The sequence below is a fragment of the Gallus gallus genome, chromosome 27, assembly GCF_016699485.2.
Source record: "Gallus gallus isolate bGalGal1 chromosome 27, bGalGal1.mat.broiler.GRCg7b, whole genome shotgun sequence".
In the NCBI taxonomy this organism is placed as follows: domain Eukaryota; kingdom Metazoa; phylum Chordata; class Aves; order Galliformes; family Phasianidae; genus Gallus; species Gallus gallus.
Genome location: NC_052558.1, coordinates 3,731,078 through 3,745,939, shown reverse-complemented (window position 1 = coordinate 3,745,939; position 14,862 = coordinate 3,731,078). Strand labels below are relative to the sequence as shown.

Below are 14,862 nucleotides of genomic sequence, written 5' to 3'. Positions count from 1 at the left end.
GCCCCGGGGGGGGGGGGGGGGGGATGCTGGGAACCCAGGGGTTCTGTCCTGGGGGGGGTTATGAGCGCACGGCGTTGGGTTTTCCTTCTGCCCGGCGCTGTCGGAGGGATGGAGATGGGGTCGATGGAGGTGGGAGAGCTGCGGGGGCACAAAGCAAACGCGGGGGGGGGGTCCCTGAGCCACCCCCAGGCCGTGTCCGTGGTGACACCGGGGGTCGGGGAGAACCTGGCTAATTAACGCTTCAATTAAGGGCGCAGGAAGGGAGGGCTGAAGGCGCGGTGCCCGCTCGCTCCGGCTCAGCATCCCCATCATCCCCTCCCGCTCCCACGGCCTCGCGTGTCCCGGTCCCCCACGGCCCCGCCCCACGCGTGTCCCCCCCCCTACCCCAACCGCCCCCCCTCCCCCGGTGGGAGCTGCGGGGCGGGGCGGGGCGGGGCGCGGGGCGGGGCGCGGGGCGGGCGGGGCTCCCGGCGCGGAGCCGCTCCGTTGGATAAGAGGCGCGGGGCGGCGGGGATGGGGCAGGTGCGCTGAGTGCGGCGGCGGTACCGGCAGCAGCGGGGCAGGGTGGGCGGCCCCCCCCGCGCAGCCAACACCCCCCACCCTCCCCCCCCCCCCCCCCTTCCCCGTTCTCCCCTTCCGACGGCACTTTTAGGGGCTTTCCGGCTGTTCGGGGGTTTTTTCTTTCCCTCCCCTCGGAGGGGGCTCGGAGCCCCCGGGGCCATGGAGGGGGCGGCGGGCGCGGAGCGCGGCGGGCGCCGTTGAACCGGACCCGGTCGCGGTCGCGGTGCGGCGGAGCCCCATGAGCGGCTGAGCGGGGCCGGGCGCCCACCGCCCGTCCATGGGCGCGCTGGAGCCGCTCAGCGGACCCCCCCGCGCCGCCCTCCCCATGCTGAGCGGCGCCGCCAAAGAGCCGCCCCGGGACCCCCCCGGTTATTACAGCGAGGCGGGGGCTCCGGAGCTCGGCTCCCCCCCGCTGCCCTACGGAGCTCCCGCAGTAGCGGGCGGCCGCTTCCTGGGGCCGTGCCCGACCTACCGGGCCCCGCCGCCCGCTCCGACCGCGGGGAGCGCTTATGGGGCGGCGGCGGCGGCGGTGGGAGAGGGCTACGCGGGCGCGGAGCTGTACGAGGGGACGTACGGTCCCGGAGGAGCCCCGGCGCTGTGTCCCCGTGCCGGACCGCTGTGCGCGCTGCCCGGGTACCGAGCGGCCGGGAAGGTGCAGGTGATGCTCAACAACTTCCCGCTGTGGGCCAAATTCCACAAACATCAGACCGAGATGATCATCACCAAGCAGGGCAGGTGAGCTCCGCGACGGGGGGTCGGGGCGTACCGGGATTTGGGGGGGGGGCGGTGCGGCGGGTGGGGGGTCGGGCGGTGCGTGAGGGGCTGCGGTGATTCCCCTCCCCCAGGAAGCCGGGGCAGAGGGTGTGAAAACGGAGATCCTCGAGCTGTGTGCAAATGGGGGGCGGGGGGGGGGAGAAATGGGGGGGTGGGATTGAGCAGACTGAGCCCCCTCCTCTGTGCACACACAGACTGTGACACTTTTTGGGCGAGCTGAAGGTTGTTGCGAAGAGAAATGGGACTCAGTGTGTGCCGCCGGGGTGGGGTTGGGGGATGTTGTTGGGGTGCTGTGTGGGGGTGGGTCCGGACCCCCTCCCGTCCCACCCCCGTGGGGTTCCTATGCTGGCAGTGTCGGTTCTGCACTGACCCACGGGCCGGATCCGGAGCTCAGTGCTGCAACAAGTTGTAACAGAGAGGTGTCTGTGGGGCCGGGGGCTGCCGATGGCCCATCCACCCCATGAGCACAATGAAGGGGGGGGGGGGGGGGGGGGGTGGCAGCTCCCCAGCAAGGAAATGCTCCCTGTGCTCCTTTGGGGAGGAGGCACAAGCAGCTGCCCCCACGTGCTGGAGGTGTGGGTGTGTTGGTGTCCCCTATGTGTCCCTGCAGTGGGGGGCTCAGCTCGCTGCCCCCAAGCAGCACAGCTGCATCCCCCCCCGCTGCAGCTGCTGTCCCCCCCCGGGGCTCTCTCTGCCCTCAGCCCCTTTTCCTGGGTGAGCGCTGGGGCCGCTGGCAGCGCCCTTCTGCCGTCCCCCCCCTCTCCCTTCCCTCGGCCGAGACAGACGGTGTCACTTTGATGCTGAGACCAACCTGCTTAATGTGTTGGAAGTCTAAACGCGTTAGGGCCGCTTGGTTTGCCACGCTCGTTCCCAGGCCTTCCCCCCCCCCCCCCCCCCCCCAGCCCCCCACTGAGCTCAGGGCTGTTCAGCAGCCGACTGTCACTGCTGACGATGGGGGGGACGCATCCAACCCCTCCGGGCAGGGGATTGTCGGATGCTTTGGGGTGTTTCTTGCCCGTGTCCTGGAGGGACCTGCTGAGCTTTGCCCCACTGCTCTCCTCCTGTGCCCCCCCCAGGAGCTGTGGGTGGTGGGGCAGAGCCCATCCCTGCTGCGTTGGAGCAGCTGTAGACCCGGTGTTGGGGGTCCGGAGCTCATCCTGGCTCTGCCATCAGATCCACCCAGCCTGGAACTGGGAGCTCTGGGGGCTCTTCCTCCAGCTCCATCCCTTCTGCTGGCCCCGCGGAGGAGCTGGGGTCTGGGGGATGCGTGCTCTGTGCTGGGGGGGCGAACCCAGCCCTGGGGAGATGTCAAACCCAGAGGCAGCACACATCCGTTTCCCCAGACCCTGAGCTGCTTTTGCAAAAATCTCTGTGCAAGGCCTGGCTGCAGCGCTGCTCAAACAGGAAAAACCCCAAAGCGGGGGCACGGGGGGGAGAGGTGCGCACTGAGGGTCCTCCCTGGGGGGCTCTTGTCTAGGGCAGGGGACTGGGGGGAGATTACAGCCCCCCACCCCTCCTCGCCGCCACCCCTGGGTGCAGCCGCCCGCATCCCCATGGGTGGGAGCTGGGGATGGGCGGTGGCAGCAGGGTGACCCCAAGGTTGGTAGAGGTAACTCCCCACAGCTCTGCCCCACGTTCCCTCCTGCCCACTCCGTCCTGCACCCACTCTTCCCTGGTGGAAAAACGCCCTCGGGCTCACGAGGGGTCCCTGCCTGTAGGATTTCTGTGGAAAACCCCCAGGACTTGCCATCCCCACGCGGGCACCCACCGGAGCACCGGGCCTGGGGAATTCCAGGGGCTCTTTTGGGGCTGGCTGCACCTTTGGGGGGTGCAGAGGTCGTTGCTGAGTTTGGGGGCAGGAGGGGTTGACGTTGCCTTCGTGGGGATGGCTCTGTGCTGGGGGCACATGGCGGGGATTGGAGCTCCATTTTTGGAGGGGTGAGGTCGGCGTTGCGCTCGGCAACACGATGGCAGCTTTGCATTTGGTGAAGGCAAGCGTTGCTTTGGTGTGGGGTGTGCCTTGAATTTAGGGGAGCACGGGGCTCATTCCCCTTCCTGGGGGGGGCTCTGGGTGGGTTTGCCCGAGCTCCAGCTGGTGTTGCCGTGCAGGTGGGCTGCAGGATGAGGTGGGTCAGCTGTGCCACGGTGCAGCTGCATGCTGGGGGCTGGGATGGGCGCTGTGAGGGCTGTGCTGCTCTCCCACCCCAGTGTGGTTCTTGTGGCCGCTCGCTGGGGCGCATTGGGTGGCTGTGGGGCGGCTCAGGAAGCCGGCAGCCCCCACACCTCGGGCTCAGCAGAGGGAGCACAGGGGGGCTGTTGGTGCATTTCCCTTCTACCTGGAATCACCTCATGCCCCCCCCATCGCCCCTATACGTCCCCAACCCATGCAGTCCGTGCATCCTCACATCTATCCCCGTCCCCTGGATGTGCAAATCCACCCCTGACACTGATGCCAGTGGGGCTGCTTGAGTTGAGGGCTTCATGCCCAGACCCCTCAGGGGTACCTGGGGGCCGTGACCCCCTCCAGAGCTCCAAGCCTGCAGACACCAACGGCACACAGCAGCACTGGGGGGCACATCGGGTTGTGCCCCTTCGCGGCACCTCCCAAACCACAGCGTTCAGACCTGGGGGGAGCCGAGTCCTGCAGCCCCCCCAGAGCACAGGGCCCAAAAATAACCCCGAGCTGTGCGTGGTTTCGGGTCCCGCCGCCGCCCTCCGGTGCCCCGGCCAAGCCCTGCGGTTTGCACCACGGCAGCATTTGAAATCGAAGTCTCTCTTTGCTCTTCTCCCCACCAGCGCCAGCGAGCAAAGTGCAAAAAGCAGTCAAATGCTCTTTTCTCGTCTTCCTTTCCCCGCTCCTCGCAGCAACTTTTGGGGCTTTGGGGGGGGGGGGGGAAGGGTTGGTGCGATGCTGCTGCACACATGGGCTGCTGGGGAGGGGTTGGGGGGGGGTTCTCCAGCGCAGGGCTGTGTGCTGGGGGGGGTGGGCAGCGCAGCCCCCGCTGCCGCCCTTTGATGCGGTTGGGATTTTATCGGGGCTGGGAGCCCCATCGCCTCGGAGCGGCCGCTGCTCACACGCTCGGGGTGAAACCCCAATGGGTGCGCGCGGTGGAGCCCCTATGGGGACAGAGTGTGGGGCTCGGCCCCTTGTGCAGACACCCCCCCCCCCCCCCCAAGGAGCTGGCAGGCACACAGGGCCTCCCCAGGCTGCCGGGGGGAGCACACGTGCGGCCCCGCGCCTCGAGCTGCTTTCTTTTTCTTTTCCTCTCTCTCGCAAAGGCAGTTTTGAGTCAGCAGCGCCCGGTGCGCGCTCTTTCCATTGCTCCTCTCCGCTGCCCGAGCGGCGCTTCCTGCCGGTGCCGCTCTGAGCCCCGACGTGCGCCGCTCCCGGCACCGGAGAACCCCCCCTACACCCCCCCCGGTCGTGGGCTGCGGGTCGGGATGGGATCCCGCAATGCTTTGGGGGGGGTCCCCGTGCCCTTTTCCCCTCTTGCCGTGGGGCAGCGCTGGGTTTTGGGGGCCCTTTCGGAGAAGAGGCAGCCTTTGCTTTATGAGAAATGCTGGCACTTCGAGGAAACTGAGGGAGGGAGGGGGACAATCCCGGCTCTGCACGCCCCCGTGCCCCCACCCGCACCAGCTGGGCAGCCCAGGGAGTGGGGAGAGGGCAATGTGCAAAGTGAACCCCCCCTCCCATTGCCCCTCGTGTTTGTCATCGGGGTCACTGCAGCGGTATGGGGTTGCTGGGTGCTGTCTGTGCGCCCCCCGGGGGGGGTCGGTCCTGCCCCACACACGGCTGATGCTGCTGCAGGTGGTGGGGTTGGCGCAGGGGAGGCCTTCCAGCTCCGTCCTCTGAGCGCTGAAACTCCACCGGGTGCCAAAGTGCCCCTTTGAAGAGCCGAGCTTTGGGGGGGGGTTCGGGGGTGGGGGAGGCACTCACAGTGCCCCCAGTCGGGGATAGAGGTGCCACTGTGACCCAACCCCGCAGCGAGGCGGAGTGGAGGGGCTGAGCTCGCACCTGGGGGTGTTGGGGTGTGCACATGGAGTATTGCCTCGGGGGGGGGGGCGCAGGTGCAGCCCCACTCGCAGGGTTCCCCCCCCCCCCCCGGCCGTCCCATCCCGTCCCCTTCCTGCCCTTGGCGCAGGCTGGCGCCCGGCCCGAAATAGCAGCGGTGTTGGTTTCCGAACCGGAAGGTGCCCGGGGAGGGGGAGGAAGATGCCGGGGTTGGGGAGGGGGGGACGGGGGGGGGGGGGCGACAGTCTGCCCCGCAGAGCAGCCCCCAGCTGCCGGGGTCACTCAGAGCCACGGGGCACCCACCGGGCACGGCAGGGGGGGAGGGTGGCAGCCCCATCCCTGCAGGCAGCGCCGGGCCCTGCAGCCACACACTGCGGGTGTCACAGGGCTGGGGTGGGGGTAACGCTCTGTGTATGTGTGTCCCCCCCCCCACCCCCCCTTCCTCCAGGCGCATGTTCCCGTTCCTCAGCTTCAACCTGTCGGGACTCAACCCCGTGGCCCACTACAGTGTCTGCGTGGACGTCGTGTTGGTGGATCAGCACCACTGGCGCTACCAGGGCGGCAAATGGGTGCAGTGCGGCAAGGCTGAGGGCAGCATGCCAGGTATGGGCTGACCCCCCCCAAACCCCAAATCCCCATGTGGCAGAGCTTGGGGTGACCCCTCCGTGCTGACCGCCCCCCTACACTGCAGGGAACCGCCTCTACCTGCACCCCGACTCGCCCAACACTGGCGCGCATTGGATGCGCCAGGAGGTTTCCTTTGGGAAGCTGAAGCTCACCAACAACAAGGGCGCATCCAACAACGTCGGGCAGGTGAGGGCACCCCAGACCCCCCCTTCACCCCCCCCGACCCTTCAGCCCCATGGTGCTGTGCCACGCCGGCCCTGAGAGCCCACTGCCTGCAGATGATCGTGCTGCAGTCGCTGCACAAGTACCAACCACGGCTGCATGTGACGGAGGTGAAGGAGGGTGAGGGCGAAGCAGTGTACCCCTCCCCACACACCCACACCTTCGCCTTCCCCGAGACACAGTTCATTGCTGTCACTGCCTACCAGAACGCCGACGTGAGTACGGGACCCCCTCCCCCCCCCCCCAAGTCTCCACCGTGGGGTCCCCCCCACCTCCTCCTCCCCAAACAGTCCCAGCACCCACTCAATCCTCCCAGGGACCCCTCCCACATTGGGACCCCATTGATGCATCCCAGCACCACCTCAGGGGTCTAAGCATCAAGGAAAGCCCAGCGGCAGCCCCCTCCCTCTTCTAACGCCCATATTTGCAGCACACCCCCTTTGTGCCTTCAGCATCCCTGTACAGCTCCCAGTGCCCCCCCCGGCATCCCCAGCTCTCCCCCCAGTCCGAGCCCCATGGGACCTGGGGGGGGATTCTGGGTGTAAGGGCTGAGGATGAGGGCGGGGGCTGACACTGGGGAGGGATGCAGGCACTGTGCTGGGAGCACAGCACAGCAGCAGCCTCAGCCCCCGATATCCCCCTCGTTTCCCCCCCCCTTCAGATCACTCAGCTGAAGATCGACCACAACCCCTTCGCCAAAGGCTTCCGGGATAACTTTGACTCGTGAGTACCCCCCCAGCCCTCCCCACAGCCCCATCCCAAAGCCTGGGAGGGAGCACCCCTACATCCACCCACCTTATCCCCCCCCCCCAGGATGTATGGAGCCTCAGAGGGCGACCGCCTGACCCCCTCCCCGCCGGATGGCCCCAGCTGCCCCCAGCTGCTGCCGAGCCCCCGCTTCCAGCCCTTCCTGCAGGAGCAGTACCCGCTGCCCCCAGGGCGCTTCTACAATGGGGAGCGGGGCCCCCCGCTGCCCCTGCCCCCCAAGGACCCCCCCCGATGGTACTTTGCCCCCCAGCAGCCGCCCACCACAGCGATGGAGTACGGCGGCTACGAGGGGGGGTATGGCGGGGGCAAGCTGGTGCCCTATGGGGTGAAGCCCTTCACCCTGCCGTCCGCCACCCATCCACCCCTGCCCTATTACTCCGAGGGGCCGGGGGCGTTCGGGGGACCGGGGGGAGCATGGGGGGGCGCAGGGCAGTATGCACCTAAGGGCAGCCCCGGGGCCCTGGGCTGGTACCGGGAGCCCCGCGAGGAGAAAGGCAAGGAGGAGGGCTGGCCCCCCGAGCCCCCCGCCGCCAAGCCGGGTGAGGCTGCCGAGCCAGGGCTGTACGAAGGGGGGTGCAAACGGCGCCGTGTGTCCCCATACCCCTCCAGCACCGAGAGCTCACCCCCCCCCCCGCAACGGGGACCTCTACGACAAGGAGCCGGGCACCGACAGTGGCTACTACGGCTTCTATGGGAACTGAGCTGGGGAGGGGAGCTCGGAACCCCCCGATGCCAAGCACCCCCAGGAAGGGTTGGGCACCCCAGAGCCACCCCCTGGGGCTGGAGCTGAGCCCAGTGCAGGGCATCCCTGCCCCCTCCCTCCTCTATTGAACACCCATATCCTGGGTAGAGGCGGGGGGGGGGAGGAGGGGGGGTCTGTAACCAGACGATCAGCTCCTGGAGCCCCCCCGGTGGGGCCATGGGGGTGAGGGGTGGGGCGGAGGGAGGGAAGGGAGGGGGTGGTTTTTTTTTGTTCTCGGTGGTTATGGGGGGGGGGGGGGGGGGTCACGCTGAAGTATTTATTGAGCCCCACATGCCCGCTGCGGGGTGGGGGGCAGCAGCATATCTCGCAATAAAGGGGACGCTGTGGGTGAGGCCTCTTTTCTATGCTCTGTGGGTGGGGGGAGGGAAACTGAGGCATGGGGGGGCGAGGGGGGGGGGGGGACAACGACAAGACCAAGGCATGCCAGGCTGGGGGTGGGTCCTGAGACCGGCAGGAAGGAAAAGCACCACAGCCCCCAATCTCTGTGCAGCCTTTATTAGAGCAGGGCTGCCTGTGCAGCTGGGGTGGTGGGGGGGGGGGGGGGGCTGCCCGCCTGCGGGCACCTCGGGACCCCCACCCCACCCCAGGGGGTGGGGGCACTCCCTGCTTCTTCTGGAATCACAGTTTTGTGCTGGGAGCTGCCGGGGCCGGGCACTGCCTGCCCACAGACAGCCGTGGGGGGGGGAGGGGGGGTCCTGCACCCCAGTACTTGGGGGGCAGGGGGGGCTCAGCCCATGGGGGGCCGCTACCAGAGCACGGCGCTGTCCAGGTGGGCGAAGCCAGGGTCCAGACGCAGCTTCCAGTAGGTATTATTGGTCACCCACGACTCCTTACCGCTGGCATCCATCAGCCGCCTGTGGATGGGGAAGGGGAGGAGGGGGTCACACCTCAGCTGTGTCCCCATTGCCCCCCTCCTCCCCCCCCCCACCCCGTTCCCTACCTGAAGAAGCGTGCCTGGTGTGTGATGTTGTTCTCCTCCATCACGCGGCGCCTGTCCCGCTGCAGCTGCTCGATCTGACGCTTCTGCGCCTCAGCTGCCGCCACGTTGCCCTCCTCCAGGTACCTGCAGGGGGGGCCAAGAGCTGTAAGGAGCCGCTACTCCCCCCTCCCCCCCCACCTCGGGCACACAGCCCCCATCCCCACGCTGCTCACCGCTGGTCGGGCCGCAGACGCGTGTCGGTGGAGGGCAGCACCCTGCGCAGCTCCGGCGTGAGCTCGTTCAGCTCCAGCGCAAACTGGGTGAAGCCGTAGTTCCGCTCGTGGTCGGGGGGCATAGAGTCTGATGGGGGGGGGGGTCACGTGCTCAGCACCCCCACAGCACTCTGAGCATCCCCCCCCCTCCCCCCTCGCTCCTTACTGGCTCTCCAGACGCACTGCCCTGGGGCTGGCCCACGGAACAGCCCTTCGTGCCATTTGCCGGCCAGGCGCTCCACCACGGCCCCGCTGCGGCTCAGCACCGCGCCCTGCACCTCGTTGGCACCCGCGCCCCAGTACCGCGCCTGGGGAGGAAGAGGATGGAGGGGGGGGGGGGGACAGGGGGAGGGGGGTGGGGTTATGGGGAAGGGTTAAGGGCATGGCCATTCCCAAAGGGAGGGGCCGTTCAGGAAGGGCGGAGTCGCTAAGAAGGAGCGGTGCCATTAAGAAAGGATGGGGTCATTCCTAAAGGGCGGGGCCTCGGGGGGAGGTGGGGCCATTCACAAAGGGCGCGGCACGCGTGGGAAAGGAGTGAGGCAAGCGACGGTCAGTGATTGGCTGAGGAGATGGGCGAAGGGGCGGGGCCTGGATGGGGGCGTGGTTAGAGGGGGCGGGGCCAGACAACGAACACAACATAGAACAGCGCCGCGTGGGCGGAGCCTGAGCGGATGGGGGCGTGGCCACGCGGTGGGCGGGGCGCACCTTGCAGAAGGTGATCTTGCAGTGGTACGAGGCGTCGCGCGTGTTGCGGATCAGCACCTCGCCGTAGTGCTCGATCCAGCGCGGGCCGCTGAGCACGTTGTGGATGCACGTGGTCACTTTGTTCCACTCGAAGTGGTCCCCAGACCTGCCGACAGCCGGCTCGGGTTGGGGGGGCCGTGAGCAGAGGGCTGGGGGGGGTGGGGTTAGGGGGGGGTGAGTGCTCACCTGGGCAGGCGGACGTTGACGGTGCCCACCGGGACGATCTCCAAGGATTTGCCCCAGAATTTGTTCTTCCACCTCATGTCTGGGGGACGGCGGCAGGTGAGGATCCGGCCCACTTTGTGACCCCATACGTGGCCCCCTCAGCCCCGCACCCACCTTGCCAGAAGACGAAGTTGTCGGACTCGGCGTGGCAAGCGGAGATGGGGGGGTGATGGCTGACCTGGGGGAGGACAAGGGAGGAGTCGCTGCCCCTCTGGCCCCCCCACGCCGCCCCCTTCCCCCCCCAGTCCCGCAGTACCTGCTCACTGATGAAGCGGAAGCCTCGGTCGGGCCGCACGCACTCGTAGGTCTCACCCAGCACTGGGTTGAAGGGTTTGCTGCCCGCACGGTAGAAGGTGGAGGCGTAGGCGGACACAGCGAAGGCAGCCACATAGACCTGCACAGCCACACCTGGGTCACCGCACTGGGGGGGTCCAGGGCAGGCTCCTCCCACTGGGGGTGTCCCCTAACCCCACTCATGTCCCTCCACGTCCTCCCTTCCACAACCCCCCTAACCCATTTCCCACCAACCTCGTGCCTTCCCAACCCACGCCCCCCAAATCCACGTCCCTCTACGTTCGCCCCAATCTGTCCCCCCACCCGCGTCCCACCACCACGCCATATCCCCCCCACATCCCCTCAACTGGTGATCCCCCACGCACATCTCCCCCAATCCATACCCCCCTATATCCCCACACCCTATGTCCCCCCAACCTACGTCTCTCACCCACGTCCCTCTGTGTCCCCCCACCCCGTGTCCCTCACCATGCGCTGCCGGGGGTCCCGTGCGCGGGCGGCGCGGTCGAGCAGTGCGCTGTACTCCAGCTCCTCACACAGGCGCTGCAGGGTGTTGAGGGGCTCATTCAGCTGCACCGGCAGAGCCACGCGGGACAGATCCTTGCCCACGCTGCTCCGTAGCAGCCCCCACAGGCTCACATCCCCCGGTGGTGCGGGGGGGGCAGGCAGACGGCTCCGACGCTGCAGTCCTGGCCCCGGCAGCTCCAGTGGGGGCAGCTCCACCAGCCCCCCCAGGCTGTCCATTCCTATGGGACATGGGGATGTGAACTGGCGTGCCCCTGCCCCAGCACCCTGTCCCTCCACCCACCTGTCCTATACCTGTTTGGGGACGTCCAGGCCCCCCCGGCTCGGTCAGGTCCTCATCAATACTGTTGGTGGCCTCACTGATGCAGGACTCATCGTCCGACGCCTGGGGACGGGCACAGTCGGGTGGGCTGCAGGGGGGGTGGGGGTCACCCAGCAGGGGGGGTGGTGGGAAGGGCACCCGTGGAGGAGGTTGGCTGTGTGGGACAGGACTGGGGATTCCAATATGGGAACAGTGGGGGTATGCAGGGACTGAAGGATGGGAGGTGCTGGGGAAGAAGCCTCGTCCCACCACTATGCTCAGAGAGTGGGGAGCCCCCAAACACCCTGTTTGGGGGGACTGTGGGTAGCTGGAAGGGACATAGGAACCAGAGGGGACATGGAAGCCTGGGCTGGCTAATGGAGAGGGATGGGGTGAGAGAACAGAGAGATGAACCAACGGGAGCATCACCAGCCTGGGGGTCCCATTTGGCTCTGCAGAGCCCCCCCTGCCCACCCCCGCCCCAAGATCCCCCACCTCATTCTCAGAGGAGCTGGCAGAGAGGAACACCTCACAGGCGTCGAAGAACTCAGTGTGTGAGTCGGCCAGCGAGGCGATGCTGCGCTGCGAGCGCTGCTGCTCCCGGCCCTTGGCAGGCAGCACGTCGGGCTGCAGGGACAGCAGGGCTCAGCACCCGCTCCATTGCCCTCCAGCCCCATCCCCTGCCCCACATCACCTCATCGGGGAGTAGTGAGGCAAAGGAGTCCATGGTGGCGTCAGAGGAAACGGAGAGCGAGTGGAAGCGCTGCAGCCCATCCCGTGGCTCCAGGCCCGGCAGGGGGGTCTGCGGAGGGGCTGAGCTGAGCCAAATCCCCCACAACATTCCCCCAGTCCCACAGAGGGGTTCAGGTGTACGCAGGGTCACCCAGACCCCCAGCATTTGGACGAGGCCACAATGACTTGCAGCACACCCCCAGGACAGGGGCAGCCCCCCCCAGACCTGAGCCCCCTGACCCCAGCACAGCCCCCCCTGGGCCCGCAGCCCCCCTCACCCCAGTGGGGCCGGCACTGCCAGGGCGTGGGGCTGAGCGCCGGCGATCCAACGCCCGCTGCATGTCCTCCAGGCGAGCCCTCTCAGCCGTCAGCGCTGTCACCACGCTGCTGAGCGAGTCATGCACTGCAGGGAAGGGGGGGGGGCGGAGAGGTTGTGCCATCGTGCCCCACCCCACTGTCCCCCCCGCTGGGGCTGCCCCCCGTGGCCCACCTTTCTGCGCCAACACCCAGAAGCTGCGCTGCAGCTGGCTGTACTCAGGCGGCAGGCTGAAGGGCAGCTGGCCCTGGCTGGGCTCCAGGTAGCGTGAGAGGTTGGGGACGGAGCCGTGCAGCCTCCCCACCTGGAGGGGACAGGGAGCTCAGTAAGGGATCCGGCCCCGGGTTCGGCACACACACAGCCTGCACCTGCCTCACCCGTCCGATGGTGTCATCCTTGGCGAAGCTCTGAGTGCACCACATCCTGGTGGTCCTCCGACCCTTCTTGGGCCTCTCCGTGGCAGCTGAGGGCTGTGGGGGGGGGGAATGGGAGGTGAGAGCGGGGCTGGGGGCTGCGAGGATCGGCCCCTCACTCTGGCACTCACCTGAGTGCTGGAGATGAGGGGCGCGGAGGGGATGCGGTGCAGGGATTCGAGGCTCTGCAGCATCTCCGTCAGCTCCCGCAGCTGCGCCTGGCACGCTGACAGCTCTGAGTGGGAGCAGAGGTGCCTTCGGTCAGGGATGGGGATGGAGAGGATGGAGATGGGGATGATGGGAATGGGACCCCTCCCTTTCCTGCTCACCGGCCGAGCAGCGCTCCAGTCCCTCGCTGTCTTTCAGCCATGCATCCACCTTGTCCCTGGAGCTGGCGAGGGCAGACAGGGCAGGGGCACTGCCTGAGGGCACGATCCGTGTCCACGGACCCTGAAGACAGAGAGGACGCCATCAGGAGCCCCAATCCCAGCCACGGTCCCACGTGTCCACCCCGAGGTGCCACCGACCTGTGCGGTGGTGGGGGTCCTCCTGGAAGGAGCAAGAGGGTCTGGACTCTCCCCCTGGTGATGGGAGCAGAGGCTGCTCACCCAGCTGGCAAAGAGCTCTGCAGATTTGATCTGTGGGACAGATGGTGGGTGTGGGGGAACGGACAGCCCAGCCCCCTCCAAGCCCCACCTCCAGCCCCCAGTGGGTGCCCCCAGACCTTGAGGTGGTAGATGTTCTCCTCCGTGTCCAGGTCCACCCGCTGCGCCTTCTTGTTGACGGACATGACAGACTGACGGACATCGATGGCACCGTGCAGCTTGCCCTTGAGGACCTGGGGAGCCCAGGGACCCCCGTCAAGAGGAAGACCCCCTTCCTCACGGTGAAACGGGGTCTCCCCCAGCCAGATCCCATGGGGAGGCTGCACAGGAGCAGCCCAGCCCCATACTCACATCCTGGCGCGTGGTGGCGTATTTCAGGATGCCATTTTCCAGCACAAAGTACCTCTGGGGACAGAGAGAGAGGTGAATCCCCGCAGCCCCCATTGCAGAGGTCCAAATCTGCACAGGGCTGGGCATGCTGCCCCAGCAACCCGTTACCCCATTACCCCATTACCTTGTGCCAGCCTTTCAGGGGCCACTTTCTCTTCTTGAGCAGGTAGCCCTCCTGCCGCTCTGGCTCCCGGCCTGGGCTGCCCCGGGCTCGTGGCTCCTCCACCACCTCCCAGCTCTCCGAGCCCTATAGGGACAGAGGTCAGAGGGAGGGATCCTGCAGCAGCCACCGCTCCCAGTTCCCACCTTGTCCCCCAGGGCATCTCTGTATCCTCCTGATTAGAGCTGAGTGAAGCCCCCTGAGGCCCCACAACGCCCCTAAGCGAGGCTGGATCCCACTGAACCCCCTGACCTGCTGGATGCTGCTGTGCTTGGAAGACACGGTGCTGTTGGAGCGTGACAGGGCCTTTTTGGGAGAAGATGGATCCTTCTCGTGGCTGCCCATGGCCAGAGGGCACAGGGGGGTCCACACTGAGGGGTCTGAGCTCAGCTGTCACGGTCCAGGAGGTGGGACCCACTGTGGGGAGGAGAATCCTGGTCAGGGACCCCTGCGTGAGGGCACCTCCACCCTACCCGCCTGGAGACCCCCCCTACCCGCAGCCCTCCATGCCCACAGACAGCCCCACGGCACAGCCCTGCTGTCCCCATCCAAAGGCAGAGGAGGGGTCCCTCCCACGGAGGGGCAGTGCGGTGCGGTGTCCCCGTGCCTCAGTTTCCCCAGGTGGGGCGGGGGCTCCTCCAGGAGCCGGAAGCTGTGCCCGGTGCCGCCCCGCCCTGCCCCGCCTTACCTCGCCCGCACGGCGGGTCCAGAGTCCGGTCCGCACCCCACGGCTCCCCCTTCTCGCCCACCCCCCCGGGAGCCCCGCCGACACCGGGCAGCAGCAGCCGCGGCCCCGCCCGAAAGCGGAGAGCATAGGGACGGTCCGGGGGTCCCCGCGCCGTCCCGCAGCAGCGACCCCGATGCCCCTCCGGTAACGGGAAAATCCCCGCGCAGCGCTCAGCCCGACCCCATCGGTGTCAGCCCCGGAGCGGTGCAGCCCGACCGGCCCCGGCGGGCAGCAGGCGCCCGTGCAAAGGGGAACGGGGCCGGAGCCCCCCCTCCCCCCGCCCGCCGCTCGCAGTGCCCGTCTCCCGGTCGTTCACCTGTGCGGACGGCGGGCGCAGAGCCAGGGCCGGGGCCGGTCGCATCCCGCCCGGCGGCTGCAGGAAGCGGAACACGGAAGGAGGCGGAGGCGCCGGGTCACAGCCGCTCGGCTCTGCCCCCTGCACCGTGGAGGACCGGAGCCGACAGCGCCGGGAGCCTCGGAATCCCGCAGCGCTGCAGCGGCCCCAACCCCGC

General features: G+C 68.1%; 2 protein-coding genes across 4 annotated transcripts; one reads left to right on the top strand and one right to left on the bottom strand.

Moving 5' to 3' along the window:
• Nucleotides 1-650: 650 nt before the first annotated feature.
• TBX21 (T-box 21) lies at nucleotides 651-7,826 on the top strand. The gene is made up of 6 exons (XM_015299480.4): nucleotides 651-1,296; nucleotides 5,796-5,950; nucleotides 6,039-6,160; nucleotides 6,253-6,411; nucleotides 6,858-6,919; nucleotides 7,010-7,826. Exons 1-6 carry the CDS (start codon nucleotides 839-841, stop codon nucleotides 7,752-7,754), a joined length of 1,701 nt encoding a protein of 566 aa, XP_015154966.3. The 5' UTR covers nucleotides 651-838; the 3' UTR covers nucleotides 7,755-7,826.
• Nucleotides 7,827-8,204: 378 nt separating this feature from the next.
• On the bottom strand, nucleotides 8,205-14,729 carry OSBPL7 (oxysterol binding protein like 7). Of its 3 annotated transcripts, none has more exons than XM_015299483.4 (23): nucleotides 14,312-14,729; nucleotides 13,876-14,040; nucleotides 13,588-13,710; nucleotides 13,425-13,478; nucleotides 13,193-13,306; nucleotides 12,996-13,106; nucleotides 12,798-12,918; nucleotides 12,600-12,703; nucleotides 12,433-12,525; nucleotides 12,230-12,359; nucleotides 12,018-12,142; nucleotides 11,702-11,809; nucleotides 11,503-11,634; nucleotides 11,001-11,091; nucleotides 10,650-10,927; nucleotides 10,144-10,281; nucleotides 10,002-10,065; nucleotides 9,849-9,927; nucleotides 9,624-9,768; nucleotides 9,085-9,226; nucleotides 8,880-9,006; nucleotides 8,668-8,790; nucleotides 8,205-8,581 (listed from the first exon to the last, which is right to left on the bottom strand). In XM_015299483.4, exons 2-23 carry the CDS (start codon nucleotides 13,966-13,968, stop codon nucleotides 8,473-8,475), a joined length of 2,604 nt encoding a protein of 867 aa, XP_015154969.3. In that variant the 5' UTR covers nucleotides 13,969-14,040; nucleotides 14,312-14,729; the 3' UTR covers nucleotides 8,205-8,472. The 3 variants fall into 3 exon arrangements, with proteins under 3 accessions (XP_015154969.3, XP_015154968.3, XP_040509251.1); XM_015299482.4 differs by having other exon boundaries at nucleotides 14,667-14,729; XM_040653317.2 differs by lacking the exon at nucleotides 14,312-14,729 and adding an exon at nucleotides 14,118-14,141.
• Nucleotides 14,730-14,862: the final 133 nt, after the last annotated feature.